The 17,537-nt window shown below is 43.5% G+C and overlaps 1 protein-coding gene across 1 annotated transcript in view; it reads left to right on the top strand.

Moving 5' to 3' along the window:
- AQP7 (aquaporin 7) overlaps positions 1-17,124 on the top strand; it is a 21,490-nt gene extending 4,366 nt beyond the window's left edge. Inside the window, exons 3-8 of the mRNA XM_078152991.1 lie at positions 4,027-4,159; positions 8,003-8,129; positions 8,589-8,726; positions 9,329-9,447; positions 14,902-15,119; positions 16,759-17,124. Coding sequence (XP_078009117.1) covers positions 4,027-4,159; positions 8,003-8,129; positions 8,589-8,726; positions 9,329-9,447; positions 14,902-15,119; positions 16,759-17,089 — 1,066 coding nt within the window. The 3' untranslated portion in view covers positions 17,090-17,124. The remainder of the gene's footprint in view (positions 1-4,026; positions 4,160-8,002; positions 8,130-8,588; positions 8,727-9,328; positions 9,448-14,901; positions 15,120-16,758) is intronic.
- The last annotated feature ends 413 nt before the right edge of the window (positions 17,125-17,537 follow it).

The raw sequence follows: 17,537 nt of genomic DNA, 5'->3' as shown, positions 1-17,537 counted from the left end.
TGGGAGAATAGACTGGCAGCAGGGGGTGGAAATTGTACTGGTACAGATAGAAATCATGCCAGGTAACTCAGTTAGTGGAGTGCCTTGCTCCTCTTCTCACCAGAAGCTGAATGTCAGACCGGCACAAGAAGAGGTAGAAGTCTTGGGAGCAGTTAGGTGGCGCAGAACACTGGCCCTGGAATCAGGAGGACCTGAGTTCAAATCCGACCTCAGATGCATAGCACTTACTAGCTGTGTGACCCTGGGCAGGTCACTTAACCCCATTGCCTAGCCAAAAAAAAAAAAAAAGAGGTAGAAGTCTTACCTACCCAGGGGAAGTTAAATTGGGACAGATGGTCTTAATGTCATTCCTTAACAGTGCTCTATATACCACAAGGGATAGGTTTCTTGCCTTTTGTGATATTCTTGTTCCCAACATAGCAAAAAACAAACATTTTGCTGTCCTTAGAATATCTCCTCAGTACTGTAAGCTCTAACTTTCCTGATCTTATTCTTGCAGGTTTCATCTCTCTTTTTGTTGTATCTTTAGTTGTTTGTATGTATTTGCATATTTTATTAATTTTTTTTTTAACCCATGGCCCAGAATCCTGAGCTTTTGGCTCATATGGACCAAGGTCTAGTCCTGGAGGCAGTCCTATAAGTGTTGTTTTCTCTTTGACTTGTAAATTTTCCTACTTGAAGTTTATTCTGGGAAATAGCTGAATGTAGATTGTGCCTCAATCTTGTAGATATGGGTAAAAAGGTCTATCACTTCCTGTTCAAGCACTCAGGATAACAAATAGATACAGGGTACAGGGTAGCTTTGATTTCATCCCAAAGGAAATGAAGAAGATGTAATGAACTTACAGGAGCCCATAAACAAATGCAGAAACCTTACAAAGGGACTTGCAATTGTCCATAAATAATTAATATTCTTCTCCTTCTCTAGTGAGTCCCACTTTCCCATAAAATCTTGCATAGTCTGTACCAGACTTGTCATGTTATCTTGTACTTTAGACCTCTCCACCTCCCCTGAAGGAAACTCACTGATAGTTCAGTGAATCCCTCTGTTGTTTCACAGAAACCATAGGAGGGCATGATCTTTCCCAGAAAGGAAATACACTTGAGGCTGTAGGAGAGGCAACTTCCTTCACATTAGACCTGCATCATCCAAATAACTTTCTATAATAGTGGAGGGCACAGTCCTGGTCCTTTTCCTCTCTGTGTCACAGCTTTTAATCCCTTGTCTCTACTCCATCCAACATCAGGAGTTACATGGGCAATCCTCTCTTCTCTCCAAGGGACAGCTTAAGAATATCGCCTTGTTTGTATTGCCTTCTCAGATCTCCAGACACTCAGACTCGAGGTTGCTTATGAAGCAATCTCTGAGGCTGACATTGTGCCAGACATCTCTGTTTTCTGGCTGGAAGGCCAGATTCTGGGCTTACTGCGCCTAAGAAATCCTCACCCTGCCTCCAATTTAGCATTGCCCAAGAACTTCTCTCTTGGGTCATGTGGGAAAAGAAAAACAAGACTACTTCTGCTGTTGGTTGGCTTTTGGGGGTGGAGGGAGGGAATTCTCAATCCACTCCCATCCCCACCTGCTATTCTCTCAGGATTATCTCCGGATGAAAGGAGGAAGGAGAAAGGCAAAAAGATCCTGAGTTCTTGATGGAATGTACTAAAAAAAATTATTTATTTTAGTTTTCAGCATTCACTTTTATAAGATTTTGAGTTCTAAATTTTTCTCTCTCCCTCCCCTCCCCCCTCCTCAAGACAGCATGCAGTCTGAAATAGGCTATACATGTTCGATCATATTAAACATATTTCCACATTAGTCATGTTGTGAAAGAAGTCTCAGAACAAAAGGGAAAAACCACAGGAAAGAAAAAAACAAACAAAAAAAGAGAAAACAGTGTGCTTCAATCTGCATTCAGACTCCATAGTTCTTTCTCTGGATGTGGATGGCATTTTCCATCAGGAGTCTTTTGGAATTGTCTTAGATCATTGTATTGCTGAGAAGAGCTAAGTCTAACAAAGTTGGTCATCATACAATGTTGCTGTTACTGTGTACAATACTCTCTTGATTTTGCTCACTTCACTCAACATCAGTTCATGCAAGTTTTTCCAGGTTTTTCTGAAATCCACCTTATGGAACAATAGTTGGAAGTTACGTTTATAGGCCAGTGAAAAGGGGTGGCTCTGACAAGAGTCCATCCTCCCAAGGGTAAGAACCAATTTGTCCTGAGGGCAGCCCCCATCAGGGGAGCCTCTTCTTCAGGAGGTGCCAAGGAACAGCTCCAAATGGAGCAGTTCATCTTGGGACAACCCCTGTCACTTAAGACCTGGTCAAGTCATGCCAATGGACATGTCCTCCCTCCATAGGAAGATGCAGCTGAAAATACTGACAAAGATTCCCCCTCTGGGAGGCTTACATCCCCAACAAAGGCTCATCTCTCTGTGAGCTCAGTGAATCTGATTGAGGGGAACTCCCAGATCAACTCTTTATTTGGGTTGTCAGAACCTTATTAGACTTACGAAGTCATGTTAAGTCTCTTTTGATGCCTCACCTTTTCTTCTTTATGGAGATCACTTATGATCCCCACCCATGCTCCTCCACCTTTTTTCTCTCCCTCCTCCCCCATCATGATTGTATTGTCAGCTATCCTCATCTCCACATTCACTTGTGAGAACAAACACTTATCAAAGGCAAGTATAAATAATCTTTAGTTTAGTAGCTACTTTTGGATTATCTGTGCTTCTGCTCTTTAATCCATTAGTATGGATAATTGAGATGAAGGCTAGTATCTCACCTTAGTTCAGCACAAAGTGCTGCTGTGTCTCTCTGGGGGACTTCAGGGCTGTTTGCAGAACACAGCTTTTTGGTGTAACTATTACTCTTCAGTCTTTTGACACTGATCTCAGGATTGTTTTCACAGCATGTCAAGATTTGCAGAGCTCATCACTGATTGCAGAGACCACTTTTGTTCTGACTCCCTTCTCTGCTCCACTATCACCACCACCACCACCCACACCCACCCACACACACACACACACACACACACACACACACACACACACACACACACAAGTTGGCACCAAATTTTGGCTTACAGGGGGCAGCTAGGTGGTGCAGTGGATAGAGCACCAGACCTAGAGTCAGGAGGACCTGAGTTCAACTCTGGCCTCAGACGCTTGACATGTACTAGTTGTGTGACCCTGGGCAAGTCACTTAATTCCATTGCCTAGCCAACAACAACAAAATTTTTTTTGCTTACAAACATAGAGTCCATTATTTCTGAGGGCAGACCCTCCCCCATCCTTTTTTTCCCCCTCCTAGGTCTCCCCCATATCATTTGAAGTTTTGCTTCCCTACTTTTGCTTAGCTGCCTCCAGACTTTCTGCTCAGTCTTATCCCTGTTTAGCCATTTCAATCATGTCTGACTCTTTGCGACCCTGGTTGAGGTCTTCTTGCCAAAGATACTGGAGTGGTCTACCATTTCCATCTCCAGCTCATTTACAAATGAGGAAACTGAGGCAAACAGGGTTAAGTGTTTCCAGGGTCACATAGCTTAGGAAGGTCTGAGGCTGGACTGAACTCAGGAAGATGAGTCTTCCTGATTTCGGGCCTGGCACTCAATCCACTGTGACACCTAGCCGCCCTCCATCTTATCGTTCCCCTCTGTCAAATGGATATGCCCAACACTTTTCCTCTTTACTCCAGCACTATATACTATGCAAACATGAGGGAGGTGAATCCTGATTAAGCCCCAGGAACTGTCTGTCCTTCACTTTTTCCACGAACTCTCTATTGCTTTTTACAGAGACTGCCCTGGACACAGAGCTGGACATACTCCCCTGCCAGCTCATCCCAGGAAGAGGACCCCAGCCATGAGAGGGGGGAGAATGATATGGGTGGGCAGGGAGTTAAGCTTTAACCTGGTGGGTGTAGGACAGGAAAAGAACTTACATGGGAGTCTGAGAGGGCAAAAAGTACCAATACAGGGAGCTGTACCTCATTCTTTCTCTTTTTTTCTCTCTCTCCAGCATTCAGCCCAGAAGCCAACCCTTAAGAAGACTACAAGCATCTAGTGATGTAGTGCAGCGCATGCAAGGAGTTTTTCAGGGAGACATGATGAAAGAATTCTTGGCTGAATTCATAAGTACATATATCATGATGGTAAGAGGCCAGTGCTGAAGGAGGGAACCATTCTTATTTCCTCCCACATGTGCCTGGGCCAGGACGGGCAGGGAAGGGAGCCTGTATGTGTCACATTTTGACTGTACAGGGAATAGCCATCCTCTTATCTCTAAAGAGGAGAGGGCTAAGAGGGACAGGAAAACCAGATGAGAGCTGAGGGTACTGTCTCTATAGCTCCAGATGAGAGAAAGTGCCACAGGGGAGCCAGAAGTCCAGGGCTCCTTCTCCTTGCTCCATTTGGATAGGGGGTTGAGGGTGCCAAGGAGGAAGGGGATACATAAGCTTGGTCTAATGAGAAGTGGGGTAGGACATAACCCCAGCCAAAGGGAAGCTCATAGTCTAATGGGGAGACGAGACCCATGTCTATGAAATAATTAGAGAACACCACAGGCTAATAGGTGAACAAAGGCTAGAATATGTGCTTCAGACTTAACCTAACTGCTGTAGGAGTTCTGAGAATGGCAAAGTCAGTATGAGCTGGGTGTAGTATTAGAGGGTTTCCCTGAAGAGCTGAAACTGAAGCTAGGCTTGAATGAATAGAATGCAATTATTTTTTCCAGGGGCTTGCATAGTGTTGAAAAGTTTATTTTACATATTTAATTTTACTAAATATTATACAATACATTTTTATTAAACTGCAGTGTAAATTTGAATAAACAGTTGAATCTTAATCAAGTATAATTTTTTTTAAACTTACATTCCTGAACACAGCAAAAATTTCTTTATTTTTTCTGAATTATTATCGGTAATGTTTATGAATGTGCAGCACACTATCTAGTCTAGGACATGGACCCCAAGCCTCATCAAATGCTCCCTCTGAGATCTGGTAACTCGAACTGGACACAATACACCACCAAAGTAGTCTCACCAGGGTAGAATACAGAGTGCCAAATTACTTCCTTATTCCTGGAATCTCTGCTTCTCTTAAGGCAACCCAAGATCTTGTTACTTTTTTTTTTTTTTTGGTTGCTGACACATCTCAGGCTTGTGGGCCACTTTCACCTTCAGATTTTTTTCAAACCCACTACTACCTAATCAGGCTTCCCTCTTTTTGTATTTTACAGATCAGGAAACTGAGGGGAGGTGACTTGTCAAAGGTTCCACAGCTAATATGGCATTATACTAATTATGTTAATACTACAGATTGAAGAAGATGAGAATGGAGAAGAAGTGATTGGATTTGATGATTAGGAGGTCATTGGTGACCTTGGAGAGATCAGTTCTGGCAAAGTGATGTGGGAAGAGACATTACAAAGTGTTAAGGAGGGAGTGGATAGTGAGAAAGCTATGGGTGGTTTGCTACCATGTTGTCAATAAAACCAGTCTTTCTATTTAGCCCATAACTAATGTCATCCGGGCCATACTGATACAACTCAACTCCAGTCAACAGAGGACAATAAGACAAGCCTACAGCTAGTCTCTCCCCCCAAACCATACCAAAGGTCAGGGTGGTAATAAGCACTGAACTCAGAGTTAGGACTTATGAGTTGATGAAGTCCTTGTTCTTCCACTGGCTCACTGTGACTTTGGGTAAGTCACTTAAGCTCTCTGGGCCTCAGTTTCCCTAGCTATGCAATGCTTATATGTAAGCACTAGACAGATGTAAAGCATTATTAATTACATAGTATCTTAATGTAGTGCTTTATAATTCTCAAGTTTTCAAGGACTAAATTCTATGACCCACTTTAAATAAATCTGTATCCTTTATGAGAAAGGATGAGAAGTTGTAAGAATAGAGAGAGAGAAAAGGTAAGGGGTATTAGAGATACATCCCACCAGTCCTTAGGTAAGCAGGGAAGGGATAGTAATTTCTTTAGGTTCTTTTCTTGGTGAGGCAATTGGGGTTAAGTGACTTGCCCAGAGTCACACAGCTAGTGAGTGTTAATGTATCTGAGGCTGGACTTGAACTCAGGTCCTCCTGATTCCAGGGCTGGTGCTCTATTCACTACACCACCTAGCTGCCCCAATTTCTTTAGTTTCTCAACAAGAATAGGGGCTGTAGGAGAACAGAATGAAAAAATTAAGGCACTTGGGGCAGGAAGCAGAAAGGGGCCTTGGTGTAAGGAGGAAGGAAAAGGTGACTGTGGGGAGAATCGAGGGCCTTAATAATGGATTTGGGCTGGGGGATTTGCTTATTAGGAGCCCGCTTTCTTGGAGATTTTTCCCTTCTGGGAGTGCATTCCATCCTAGGAGAAGGATGTTTGAGTGCCCAAGGGCAGTCAAAGAATATCCAGGGTAATAGGGAGGCATAAAATAAAAAATGGTAAAAAACTGGCCTTAGGAGTGGAGAGCAATCATGATGACAGCAGGATGTAGGCTAGAGATTCATGAGTTGGGACACAGAGTGGCTCACAATACATGGCATTGCTTCCTTTCTGAATCAATATTTCAGAAGTGGTGGACAAGGAAGACAAAAAGGGAGGGGAACAATCCACATGAATTTCTTCAAAGGGCTTTCACGCCCCATCATCTCATTAGATCCTTAACAATCCTGTAAAGTAGGAGGGTATTATTCTCCTTTTGACAGGTGAGTTAATTGAGGCAGAGAGAAGACTTGACATGCTGCAGTCCACATCTTTGGACTCCAAATTAGTGTTCTTCCACACCTTGTAAAGAAAGAGTGAGGTGTGGGGGTGGGGAGGAGCTAACATCCGTAAACAGTTCACTGGTTTGCATGGTCAGGCATTGATTAGATGATGGATAGCAGCTGCTATAATTCCTGGAGATTTTTACAAATGGGAAGAAAAAAAACTTCCCTCCATCTCCTTTTCCTCTTTTTTGTTGTTATTCGGTTGTGTCCAAATCTTTGTGACAAATCCATGGGGTTTCCTTGGCAAAGATACTGGAGTGGTTTGTCATTTTCTTCTCCAGTGTATCCCCATTTTAAAGTGGAGGAAGTGAGGCAAATATAGGGGTTAAGTGACTTGTCTAGGGTCACATAGCTATTAAGTGTCTGAAGTCAGATTTGAACTTAGGTTTTCCTGAATCCAAGGCCATTGTTCTATCCACTATATCACTTAGCTGCCCCTTCTTCTTTAAGGCTACCTTAACCAGAAACTGGGGCGGGGGGAGGGAGACCGGAGATAGATTAGATAACCCGTCACCTCTACTCATTCTAAATCCCCAAAGAGGTGAGGCTTATCAAGGAAGTGTCTCTGGATCCAATCTCTTCCCTACTTTCTCTCTCCCAGATCTAAACCCTCTACCATTTGCACCATCAAGAGGGAGTTACTCATTGATACTAAAGAATTCTAGCCCCATGAGGGCTGTTAACCTTGGAACCAAAGGTGTAGTGCTCAAATAGAAGTGCCCTCTCCCCTTTTCTTTTCCTATCTCAGCCTTATAGGAATCAGAATAGGTTCTGTGAATGTCCTAGCCTACTGTTGATTTTTTTTTCTGCTCAATTTGAAAGCCTGCATGCACATCAAATTTATAGCTGCTATAAAGTTGGGAAGGAGAATTACTATATGGAAGGAGAGAATTGGAATCCAAAAAAAGTCTTTAGAGGCTATAATGATAAGCTGAACCCAAGAAGATGAAATTGCATTAGGGATAAATGTTAACAGAAAAAAAATCTGCTCTGTGGCAAGGACATATGTATTTCACAGTAAGTCCATGTATATGTGGGTCATAGTGAAGGTACAAATCCTCTGGTGGATAGTTACACCGCGTAGAGGCAGATTTTCAAACCCTACATAGACCACACAAGCGCCTGCCCCAACTTGGTTCCATTGTGCGTGGCCTTGGTCAGAGCAGGACTAGTGACTGCCTGACAGCAGGATGAGAGGCCTCAAAGTTCTGCTCTTCTCTTTTCGGAGGCAGGTGTTTGGTTTGGGGTCCGTGGCCCAGAAGGTTCTGGGGGGAAGTAATTATGGGACATACCTCAGCATCAACTTGGCATTTGGCTTTGGCGTCGCCATGGGGGTCCACATAGCTGGGGGAATCTCTGGTGAGTACCTGGAAATCAGACCTTGCCCTAAAACAGATCATCCCCTTGCTTTATTTGTCTACATAAGCTGATGCCATTCTTTTCCCTCCAATGCTAAATCATTTTCACATGTCCAAAGTAAAAAAGAGTTCTGAGAGGGACCTCCCAGCCCACCCAAAAAACCTGTCCCTCTTCACTGATTGCCAATCATTCCAGGTACCCCGCCACCACCTTCCCTTCCGAATTCCCCTGAAGGTTCCCCTTCCTCATTCTCCTTTCCCCTCCCCCTCCCCCACAATTTCTCTGAAGCCTCTACCCCTAGGTCTTCTTCTTAAATTCCCTTCCCAGCTTCCCCTCCACCCTAGGGCCTATGTCACATGACCTTTTGGAAAAGTGTTCCAACCTACTCAGCAACTGACTCTGGGGACATATTCCAGACCAAGCTTCCCTTCCCCTCAAGCCCCATTCTCTTTCCCCTAGGCGCCCACATGAACTGTGCCATTACTTTTACGAGCTGTGTCCTGGGTCAGATGTCCTGGAAGAAATTTCCTGTCTATACAGTGGGACAGTGCTTTGGGTCCTTCTTGGCATCGTTTACCATATATGGCCTCTACTATGGTGAGTCCCACACTAATAGAGTCTGGAGGTCCTACGGACAGAGCCATAGGGTCCAGTCTGCTGGACACTTCCATCTGACCTCTTGCAGATCCCAGGGCAAGTCTCCTGATTCCTCAACTGTAAAATTAGGATTATTAGATTAGATGATTTCTAAATTCCTGTCAAGCTCTGATATTCAAGAATTCCAAATCATTTCTCAACTCTGGACCTATGTCTCCCTATCTGTGAAATGGGTGGTATTGGGTACATACATACTCGTTCCTGTCTCCTCCCTCATCCTCTGCCCTGATATAAAGAGGGTATATACCTCCCTTCCTAAAGTAAACATTTCTGTTTGCTTCCTCCACTCCAGGATAGATGGCTCCCTATTCTATATTCCACATTTCTCAAGTCCTATGCCCCCACTCTATGGGAGTAACATAAAAAGAAGAACGACTCAGGCTTCCTACTATCTCATTTCCTTCTGAGCCCTGAAACCTAGTTTCTTAGCTGGCTTGGGGGGTGGGGTAGGGGAAAGGGTCATAGGTCCTAGACTCTTGATTGCCATGAGTCTATAACAGTTTGAGACCTACCAACTGTGATTTTTCATTTTCTTTTCCCAGAAGCACTCATGCGGTATACAAATGGGAATTTGACAGTAACTGGACCCCAGGCAACTGCTGGCATCTTTGCTACTTACCCTGCTTCCCACATGACTCTGTGGAGGGGATTCATAGATGAGGTCAGTGGTGAGTGAGGGGCTCAGTTCAGGTGGGGGAATGAGAGCGTTGCATGGGAATTAAGGGCAACCAGGGAAGCTTCAAGTGCCATGGGAGAGATTTAAGGGCCCTCCTAGCCACTTTCATACATACGGAAATAGGCGTCTTCTGGACCCAGAGAACCCTGCCTATATTGTCTACTGTGTTAGCGCATCCAATGATCCGAGGATGAGCTCTGGAAAGAGGGGAGGTATTTCAGATGAAGGGTGAACACTTCAAATCTGCCCAAGTGGAGGGCAAACTCTAACCCTTCCCCCAGCTCCCTTGAACATTTGCCCAGAGGCAACACTGCTGTCCATTGAGCAGGATCGTCTCTATGTGAAGGCAAAGAAGGTATATTATCTGAGGAGCCCCAAGAAGACCTCTGACCCTGAAATACCTCATTCACAGTAACTGAAATTCTTCCATTAGTTTCATTCATTTCCACGTGGCATTGTCTTCTTTAAGATGGAAATAAGCAAATTGAGTTCAACAAGGATTTTATCCCCTTTCTTTCTGTAGGCAGATGAGAGGGCTTGGAGGTCATGTGGTCTTGGTCTTGGGGAGCTTACAGCATGGAAGGGGAGAGAGGATTTGCATCCTCAGAACAAAGGGAGAACAATGTAGAATAGCATATCATCAAGAAACCAGAGTTTGGGAACTTGGAAGAAATCAGAGAAAGAGAAAATCAGTGAGGCTGATTTGGGAGTAACTCATGGCTAGAACTTGAGGTTAGGTCATGAGAATCATGGGTAGGATCTGGGTGGTAAGAAAGGAAGGGGAGGTGATTCAGTAAGTCTTCTTTGCTGGGTCATCTGTGTCCCACCCCCTAAGTGTAGGTGTCCTCCAAAACTCTGACTAGGAAGGAAAGAAGCAAGGAACAAAACAAGCATTTATTAAACACCTATTATGGGCCAGGCACTGTGCTAAATGCTTTAGAAATATTATCTCATTTGATCCTTACAACAACCCTAGGAGGTACGTACTATTTTACAGTTTAGGAAACTGAGATTAAGTGACTTGCCAGGGTCACACAGCTAGCAGGTGTGCCTGATGTGGAATTTGAACTCAGGTACTCCTCACTCTAGGTCCAGGGCTCTATCCATTATGTCACATAACTGCCTCTCTCTCTGTCTCTGTCTCTGTCTCTGTCTCTCTCTCCTCCTCTTTCCCCCCTTCTCCCCCCTCCTCTCCCTCTCTCTCTCTCTCTCCCCCCCTTCCTCTCTCTCCCTTTCTCCTTCCCCCTTCCCTTTCCCCCCCATCTCCTCTCATTCTCTCCTCCCCCTCTCATCAGTTCTTATGGGTTTAATTATCCCAGACTGATATAGCCGATCCTATTCTGTCTCCCTAACTCTGGTACCCACATCTGCCTGGTAGGCACCTCTAACTAGATGTTCTGTAGGCAGCTCAACCTCAACATATGAAAACAGAACTCCTTATCTTCCCCTCTAAACCCACCCCTCCTCTAAACATATTTCTTCCTGTTGAGAGCACTACCTTTCCTTCTAGTCACTCAGTTTGCAATCTTAGGGTCAATCCTCAAATCTTCCCTTGCCTCATTCCACATAGCCAGTCAGTTGCTGAATCTTGTCAATAGCACCTCCCCAACATACCTTGCATCCATTGCCTTCACATTGTCATCCATCATCCTGGTTAAGGCTCACTTGCCAAGGCCAGGTGTAACAACCTCGTAATGACGCTCCTGCTTTCCAGTCTCTGCACTTTCCAATCCATCCTCCATACAGATGCCAAATTGATATTCCTTTTTTTTAAAAAATTATTTATTTGGTATTTTATTTTTCCCCTAATTGCATGTAAAAACAATTTTTAACATTTAACAATGTTTGAGTTCCAAATTCTCTCCCTCCCTCCCCACTAACCTCATTGAGAAGGAAAGCAATTTGATATATGTTATGCTTAGTTCATGTTGTAAAAGAAAACACCCCCCCCGCAAAAAAACACCAAGAAAAATAAAGAAAGTAAAAAAGTATGCTTTGATCTGTATTCAGACTCCATCAGTTCTTTCTCTGGGATTGGATAGCAAGTCTTTCAGAGTTGTCTTGGATCACTGTATTGCTGAGAATTAGCCAAGATGCTCACAGTCGATCATCATACAGTATTGCTGCTACTATGTACAATGTTGTCCTGGTTCTGCTCATTTCACTTTGCATCAGTTCATGTAGGTCTTTGCAGGTTTTTCTGAGAGCATCCTGCTCATCATTTCTTATAGCACAACAGTATTCCATCACAATCATATACCACAACTTGTTCAGCCATTCCCCAACTGATGGGCATCCCCTCAATTTCTAATTCTATGCCACCAGAAAAGAGCTACTATAAAATATTTTGTACTTATAAGTCTTTCCCCTTGTTTTTTAATCTCTTTTGTAATACAGATCTAGTAATGGTCTTACTAAGTTAAAGTACATGCATGATTTTATAGCCTTTTGGGCATAGTTCCATATTGCTCTCCAGAATGGTTGAATCAGTTCACAACTCCACCAACAGTGCATTAGTGTCCCACCAAATTGATATTCCTGACGCACAAGTTTGGACCATGTTAAGCCTGTGCTCAAAAACCTTTAGTGACCCACCCGTCTGTTCAGCTTTTAAAGTTCTTCACAATCTGGCCCTAGTCTGTCTTTCCAAGCTTAATTCATATTATTCTCTTTTACACAATCTCCATTTCAGGCCTGCTGTCCAATGTACTTTCTTCCAGACTTAGTATTCTGTCTCTTCTCTTGTGCCTCATCCCTGGAATTCACTTTCTCCTCACCTGTGCCTCTAAGTATATCTCCTTCAAGGCTCATGTATCACATTCCCCAGGAAGCCTTCCTGATTCTACTAGTTGTTAGTGTTCTTTCTTTCAAATAATCCTCTGTATATTTATGTTTATATGGTATATCTCCAAGTAGAATGTAAATGCAAGGCCTGTTTAATTTGGTTTCTGTATTCCTTGCCCCTAGTGCAATGCCTTGTACATGGTAGGCACACATATTAAGTCCCCACATGAATAGTGCTATTACCTTGGATTTGGATTGGATTAGAAAAGGCAAGAAGGAGAATCAATACTGAAAACACTTCCTTCCTTGAGTTCCTATCTCTCTTGCTGAGTCCCATCATTCTCACTAAGCCTTTTCCCCCACTGAGTTTCAGCTCCAGAAATTCTAACAAGTTCAAGCTTGTTCCCTCATAATCAGTTTTAATTAAGTCACATCCATCCCAGAGAAGTGCAAAATTGTCACAATTATTTTCAAAAAAGATTCTGAGATTCCCTTCTGTGGTCTGTACGGTTGAGAAGAACTGTCTTCCCTTGTCCATTTTAAGGAATGATTTGGTTTCTGAACACCTGGTTTCCTGGTAGTCTGATCTCTTAAGTGGGTTATCTCAGTGTTTTCCATAGAGCTACTCTCCTCCTCAAGTCAGCAGGCAGACCCCGGTTGTAGTTTTCTACCACTACTTCTGAAAGATTTTGATAAATTGAGTCATAATAGCTAGCATTTATAGAGTGCTCTAAGGTTTGCAAAGCACTTTACATCTATACCTCATTTGATCCTTAAAACAATCTTGTGAGGTAGGTGCTATTATTTTTACAGATGAGGAAACAGAGTAAAAGAGGTTAAGTGTCACATAGCTACTAAGTGCTTGTGGCAGGATTTGAACTTGGACCTTCCTGATCCAGCACTCTAGCCATTGTGCCACGTAACTGCCTCCTCTTCTCCTATCCATTAGCACCACAATGATGCCCTACCAGTTCTGTACTTTGTGATTCTTCACCTTAGGATGGCCTCCACATCATAAAAATCCTACTGACTACGTTCAGGCCCCATCTGATCTCCACACTGAGCTTTGACCCTTATCTCCCCTTCTGTCTTTGTTCAGAATGCTCCTCATGGCTGAAGTGGCCTCCTCCCAATTTCTATTGCTTCTTATTTAAATCCTTCCCTTTAAAAAATATTATTTTTAACAGTTTTTTAAAAATTTGGTTTCTGAATGAATTTCCCTCATGCAAAATCATGTGAAGCATATTTCCATATTAGTCACGTTGCCAAAAAAAGCAATAAAAGTAAAACAAAAAATTATGCTTCAATCTGCATTTGGATTCCATCGGCTCTTTCTCTGGAGGTGGACGGCATTGTTCATCATATGTCCTTTGGAATTGGCTTGGCTTGTTGTATTGATCAGAACAGCTAAGTCATTCACAGCTGATCATTGTACAGTATTGCTGCTATTGCGTACGATGTTTTCCTGGTTCTGCTCACTTTACTTTGCAGCAGTTCATAGAAGTCTTCCCAGGTTTTTCTGAAACCACCTTCCCTTATTCTGAGACCCAATTAGGATGCCACCTCCTTCTAGAAGTCTTCCCTATTCCCCTGACTGGAAAGTGATTTCTCCTTTCTTGAGTCTTTCACAGCACACTTGGTGGGGGTGAGAGAGTGCGGGTTGGGGTAGGGAGACGGAATATATATCTTGACTTGTGACTTCCCCAGTTGGGAAATTCCCCCTACTAATGTATATCTGTAAGTGTTCTACAACTTATATTCTTAGACCTGAATGGGACCTGAAGGCACTTGTCCAGAGTTACACAGCCAGTCCATGTCAGAGGTGGAATTTGAACCCAGGTCTTACTGACTCTAACGTCCCTTCTCTATGCACTGCTCTTGGCCGTGCTATTTCTCATAGTAATGCTAATAGCTGAAATTTATAGAGAGATTTATAACTTGCAAAGCAGTTATACATATCTTATCTCATTTGATTCTCACAACTACCCTATGAGGCTGGTGGGGCAGTTATCATTTTCCCTATTTTACAGACTGGGAAAGTGAAGCTCTGAGAAGTAAAATGACATAATACAATTTAAGACTAGAAGGGACCTTAAAGATCATTTTGCTCAACCCCCTCATTTTATAGATGAAGAAACTCCCCAGTCCTACAAAGATGAAATTATTTGCCCAAGCAGACATAGACAGTAAGTGGAAGAGCCAGAATTTGAACACAGGTCTTCTGGACTCCAAATTTGCTGCTCTTTCCACTAAACCACAGCTTCCCTCCTAAGAACTGATCATACTCAAATTTGTATTATGTTTGTATACTGGTCATTTCTTACACTAAACTGTAAGCTCCTGTGGATCTCATATATTTTCTTTATCCCTAGGAGCTAGCATGGTCCCTTGTACATAATAGGTATTTAACAAATCTTTGTTGAATAAATGCACAAATGAAAAATGAATGAATGAATGAATGAATGAATAAGCTAACCCCTTACTGAACTCCCATTCCAATCCCTAGTATGTCCCTAGTACTTGGTACTGCAGGAGAAAATGCAGGTGGAAATGATGCCCCCCTAGTTTGCTGGGCTGCTTCTTTGAAGCCAGGTTCTCTTCCCAACAGGTATTCCCTGGGGTGAAGTTTCCTTTTTTTTTTTTTGTTTTCCATAGACATACTTAACCGGACTACTCCAGCTATGCCTGTTGGCCATCACTGACAAAAAGAACAACCCGGCTCTGCAAGGGACCCACGCTTTGGTTATAGGTATCCTCGTGGTCACAATAGGATTGTCACTGGGCATGAACACTGGTTATGCCATCAACCCGTCCAGGGACCTGCCCCCAAGGATCTTCACGAGCATTGCTGGCTGGGGCAATGAAGTCTTCACGTAATTCATTTTCATTCAGTTTGGTTCAACATAATAAGCATTTCCTGAGGCACCTCCCCCACTCCCATCCCTGACTTCAACACTTACCTGGGGGTGCTGAGAGTTTAAATGATTTTCTCATGGTTCCACAGCTCCATGTATGTCAGAGATGGGACCTAAGTCTTCCTGACTACAGGACTGGCTCTCTCTTCATTTAGATACCGTCTTGGTTTCCCTTGACCAGACTCTGTGCCCCATAATGACCGGTGCATGAAGCTCCTCTCAATAAGTGTCAGCATAGAATAGATAATAGATAGAGGGCCAGTTTTAGAGTCAGGAAAACCTATATTCTTGACAAGCACAGGCGGCAAGTTATTAACATCTCCGTGCTCCGAGGTAAACTCTTTGAGCCCATATAGAGCTTTTAAGGTTTATAAATAATAATAGCATTTTAAGATTTACAAAGTGCTTTCATAAAGTATTTGATCCTCAGAACCTCAGCTCCCATTTGATCCTCAGAACAACCTGGGAGGTAGGCACTATTTCTATTTTGCAGATTGGCAAGCTAAGGCCAGGGGTCATGCAGCCCTTTCCAGTACACCAAGCTGCTCTCCCAGTGTGGATTCAATGAAGCTTTGCTGTGTAAAAGCCCTGATAGCTGGTCTGTGGACATGTAAAATTTAAAAACAAACCAAAAAAACCCTGAAAAGCCCCTCTACCTTCATCAGGGAGCCCTTTGTCTTTTCGATGACATGACTCTGTCCTGGGAAACTCTGAGCGTGACAGTTCCCAAATGTCAACTCTTGGGTCCTGCGATGGCTGTGTGACCAAGAGATGCTTGACATGGTCTGAATATTCTGACATGGGGGATGCGCAGGGTGAAGAATTTCAGGTATCTGGAGTTTTTAAAATATTGAGTATTGCCCAGGAGCAGATTGGCAGAGGAGGGAGTTACTAGATTTTCATTCTCACAGACCTTATGTGGAGTAGACAAGTAGCGTGTAAGAGTATATGAGTTAAATGTTTGATGTGCAGATTTTCTTGAGTAGGGTATTAAAAATCAAAGCTAGCCTGAGAGGAATAAGAAATACAGCTCTTGGTACAGCAGTAAATGTTTTCTCTCCAGTGCGGCAGGGAACACTTTTCTCCTCCCCTGATTTCTGCATTTCTGTGCTCAAGTAAGGCAGATTCTCTAAATGTTCCCATCCCAATGTAATGAGAAGCCCTCTGGCCTGGGAGCTGGTAGGCTTGATTTCTAGTATAAGCTTTGCTAGCAGTTAGCCAATGGAGTAATTAGTCACATGACCTTAGGCAGGCACTTTTGCTCTCTCCCATACTCAGTTCCTCTGTCTGTAAAAAAGAGGGACATAGACTTTATTTCTAAGCTCTGATTCAGTCCCCAGTACCTCAGGGTGAACAAATTTTATTAGCACTTTCTCCAGCTCTGATACGATTTCTCTTTCTTCTCTACCCTGTGGAAAGTAGGTTGGAATTATTCCATGTTTAGGGGAAGATGGGCCCCCTCTGTTGCATATAAAATTGAGGACTCTGACTGTGATGTGTTTGGTGGGGGGAGCCCCTGAGATCTGACTCCTGGGGACCCAGGTAGTCCTCTCATTGTGTCTCGGTCTCATTCTTGACTTTTCTGTCTCCTTTGCAGAGCGGGGAACAGCTGGTGGTGGGTCCCTGTGGTAGCCCCGCTATTGGGAGCTGTCATGGGAGCCGTTGTCTACCTAACCTTTGTTGGATCCAGCAACATTCCTCAGAATCGAAATGCAGAGGTTATGCCTAACCCTCAAGTCCTGCAGCCTGGGAAGCCGAAGGTGGTTGTAGTCTCATCTCTTCAGCCACCTGCGCCTTCCCCCGCCTCTCACTCAAATGGGAGCTCTCCCCAGGCTGCCCCTCTTCCTCCTGCATCCCCTTCTCCTTTATCCCTTTCATTTAAATCTATTTCTCCTAGAATTAAAGAGGAAGAGGACACATTTATGTGACAAGGAGACAAATAAAGTCATCCCAAAGAAACTTCTCTTCCTTGAGTGTTGTTGGGCTAGGCCAAAAGAGCTGATCCCTAAAACTGTCGTCTTTTTTCTGCTTCCTTCAGTCCCTTTCAGTCTTCCATACAGTAGTCCCAGTCTTGCAACCCAAGACCCTTTTAACTTGGAGAAGATGTCTAACAAAATTCATTTATCCTGAGGTATTGGGGACTAAAGGGTGGTCTTCCTTCCAGGGAAATTTGCAGCTTAGAAAAGGAGACTTAAGAAGGGAAAGGCTCAAACCTAAGGACTGAATCATAGTGTTAGATTTTTTTTTTAAGAGATCAGAGGAATCATCTGAGCCATCTTCTCAAACTCGACCAAACGCCTGCAAAGTGTCAGCCAGGCTCTGTATGAATGCCTCCATTAACTCTCCAGTGGTGGAATTTGGGACACTGTGGGAGGC

Source organism: Phascolarctos cinereus, unplaced genomic scaffold (genome assembly GCF_003287225.1).
Source record: "Phascolarctos cinereus isolate Bilbo 61053 unplaced genomic scaffold, phaCin_HiC Scaffold_4;HRSCAF=312, whole genome shotgun sequence".
Lineage (NCBI taxonomy): Eukaryota > Metazoa > Chordata > Mammalia > Diprotodontia > Phascolarctidae > Phascolarctos > Phascolarctos cinereus.
Note: the sequence above shows the minus strand (reverse complement) of the source record. Positions and strands in the feature narration are given on the sequence as shown.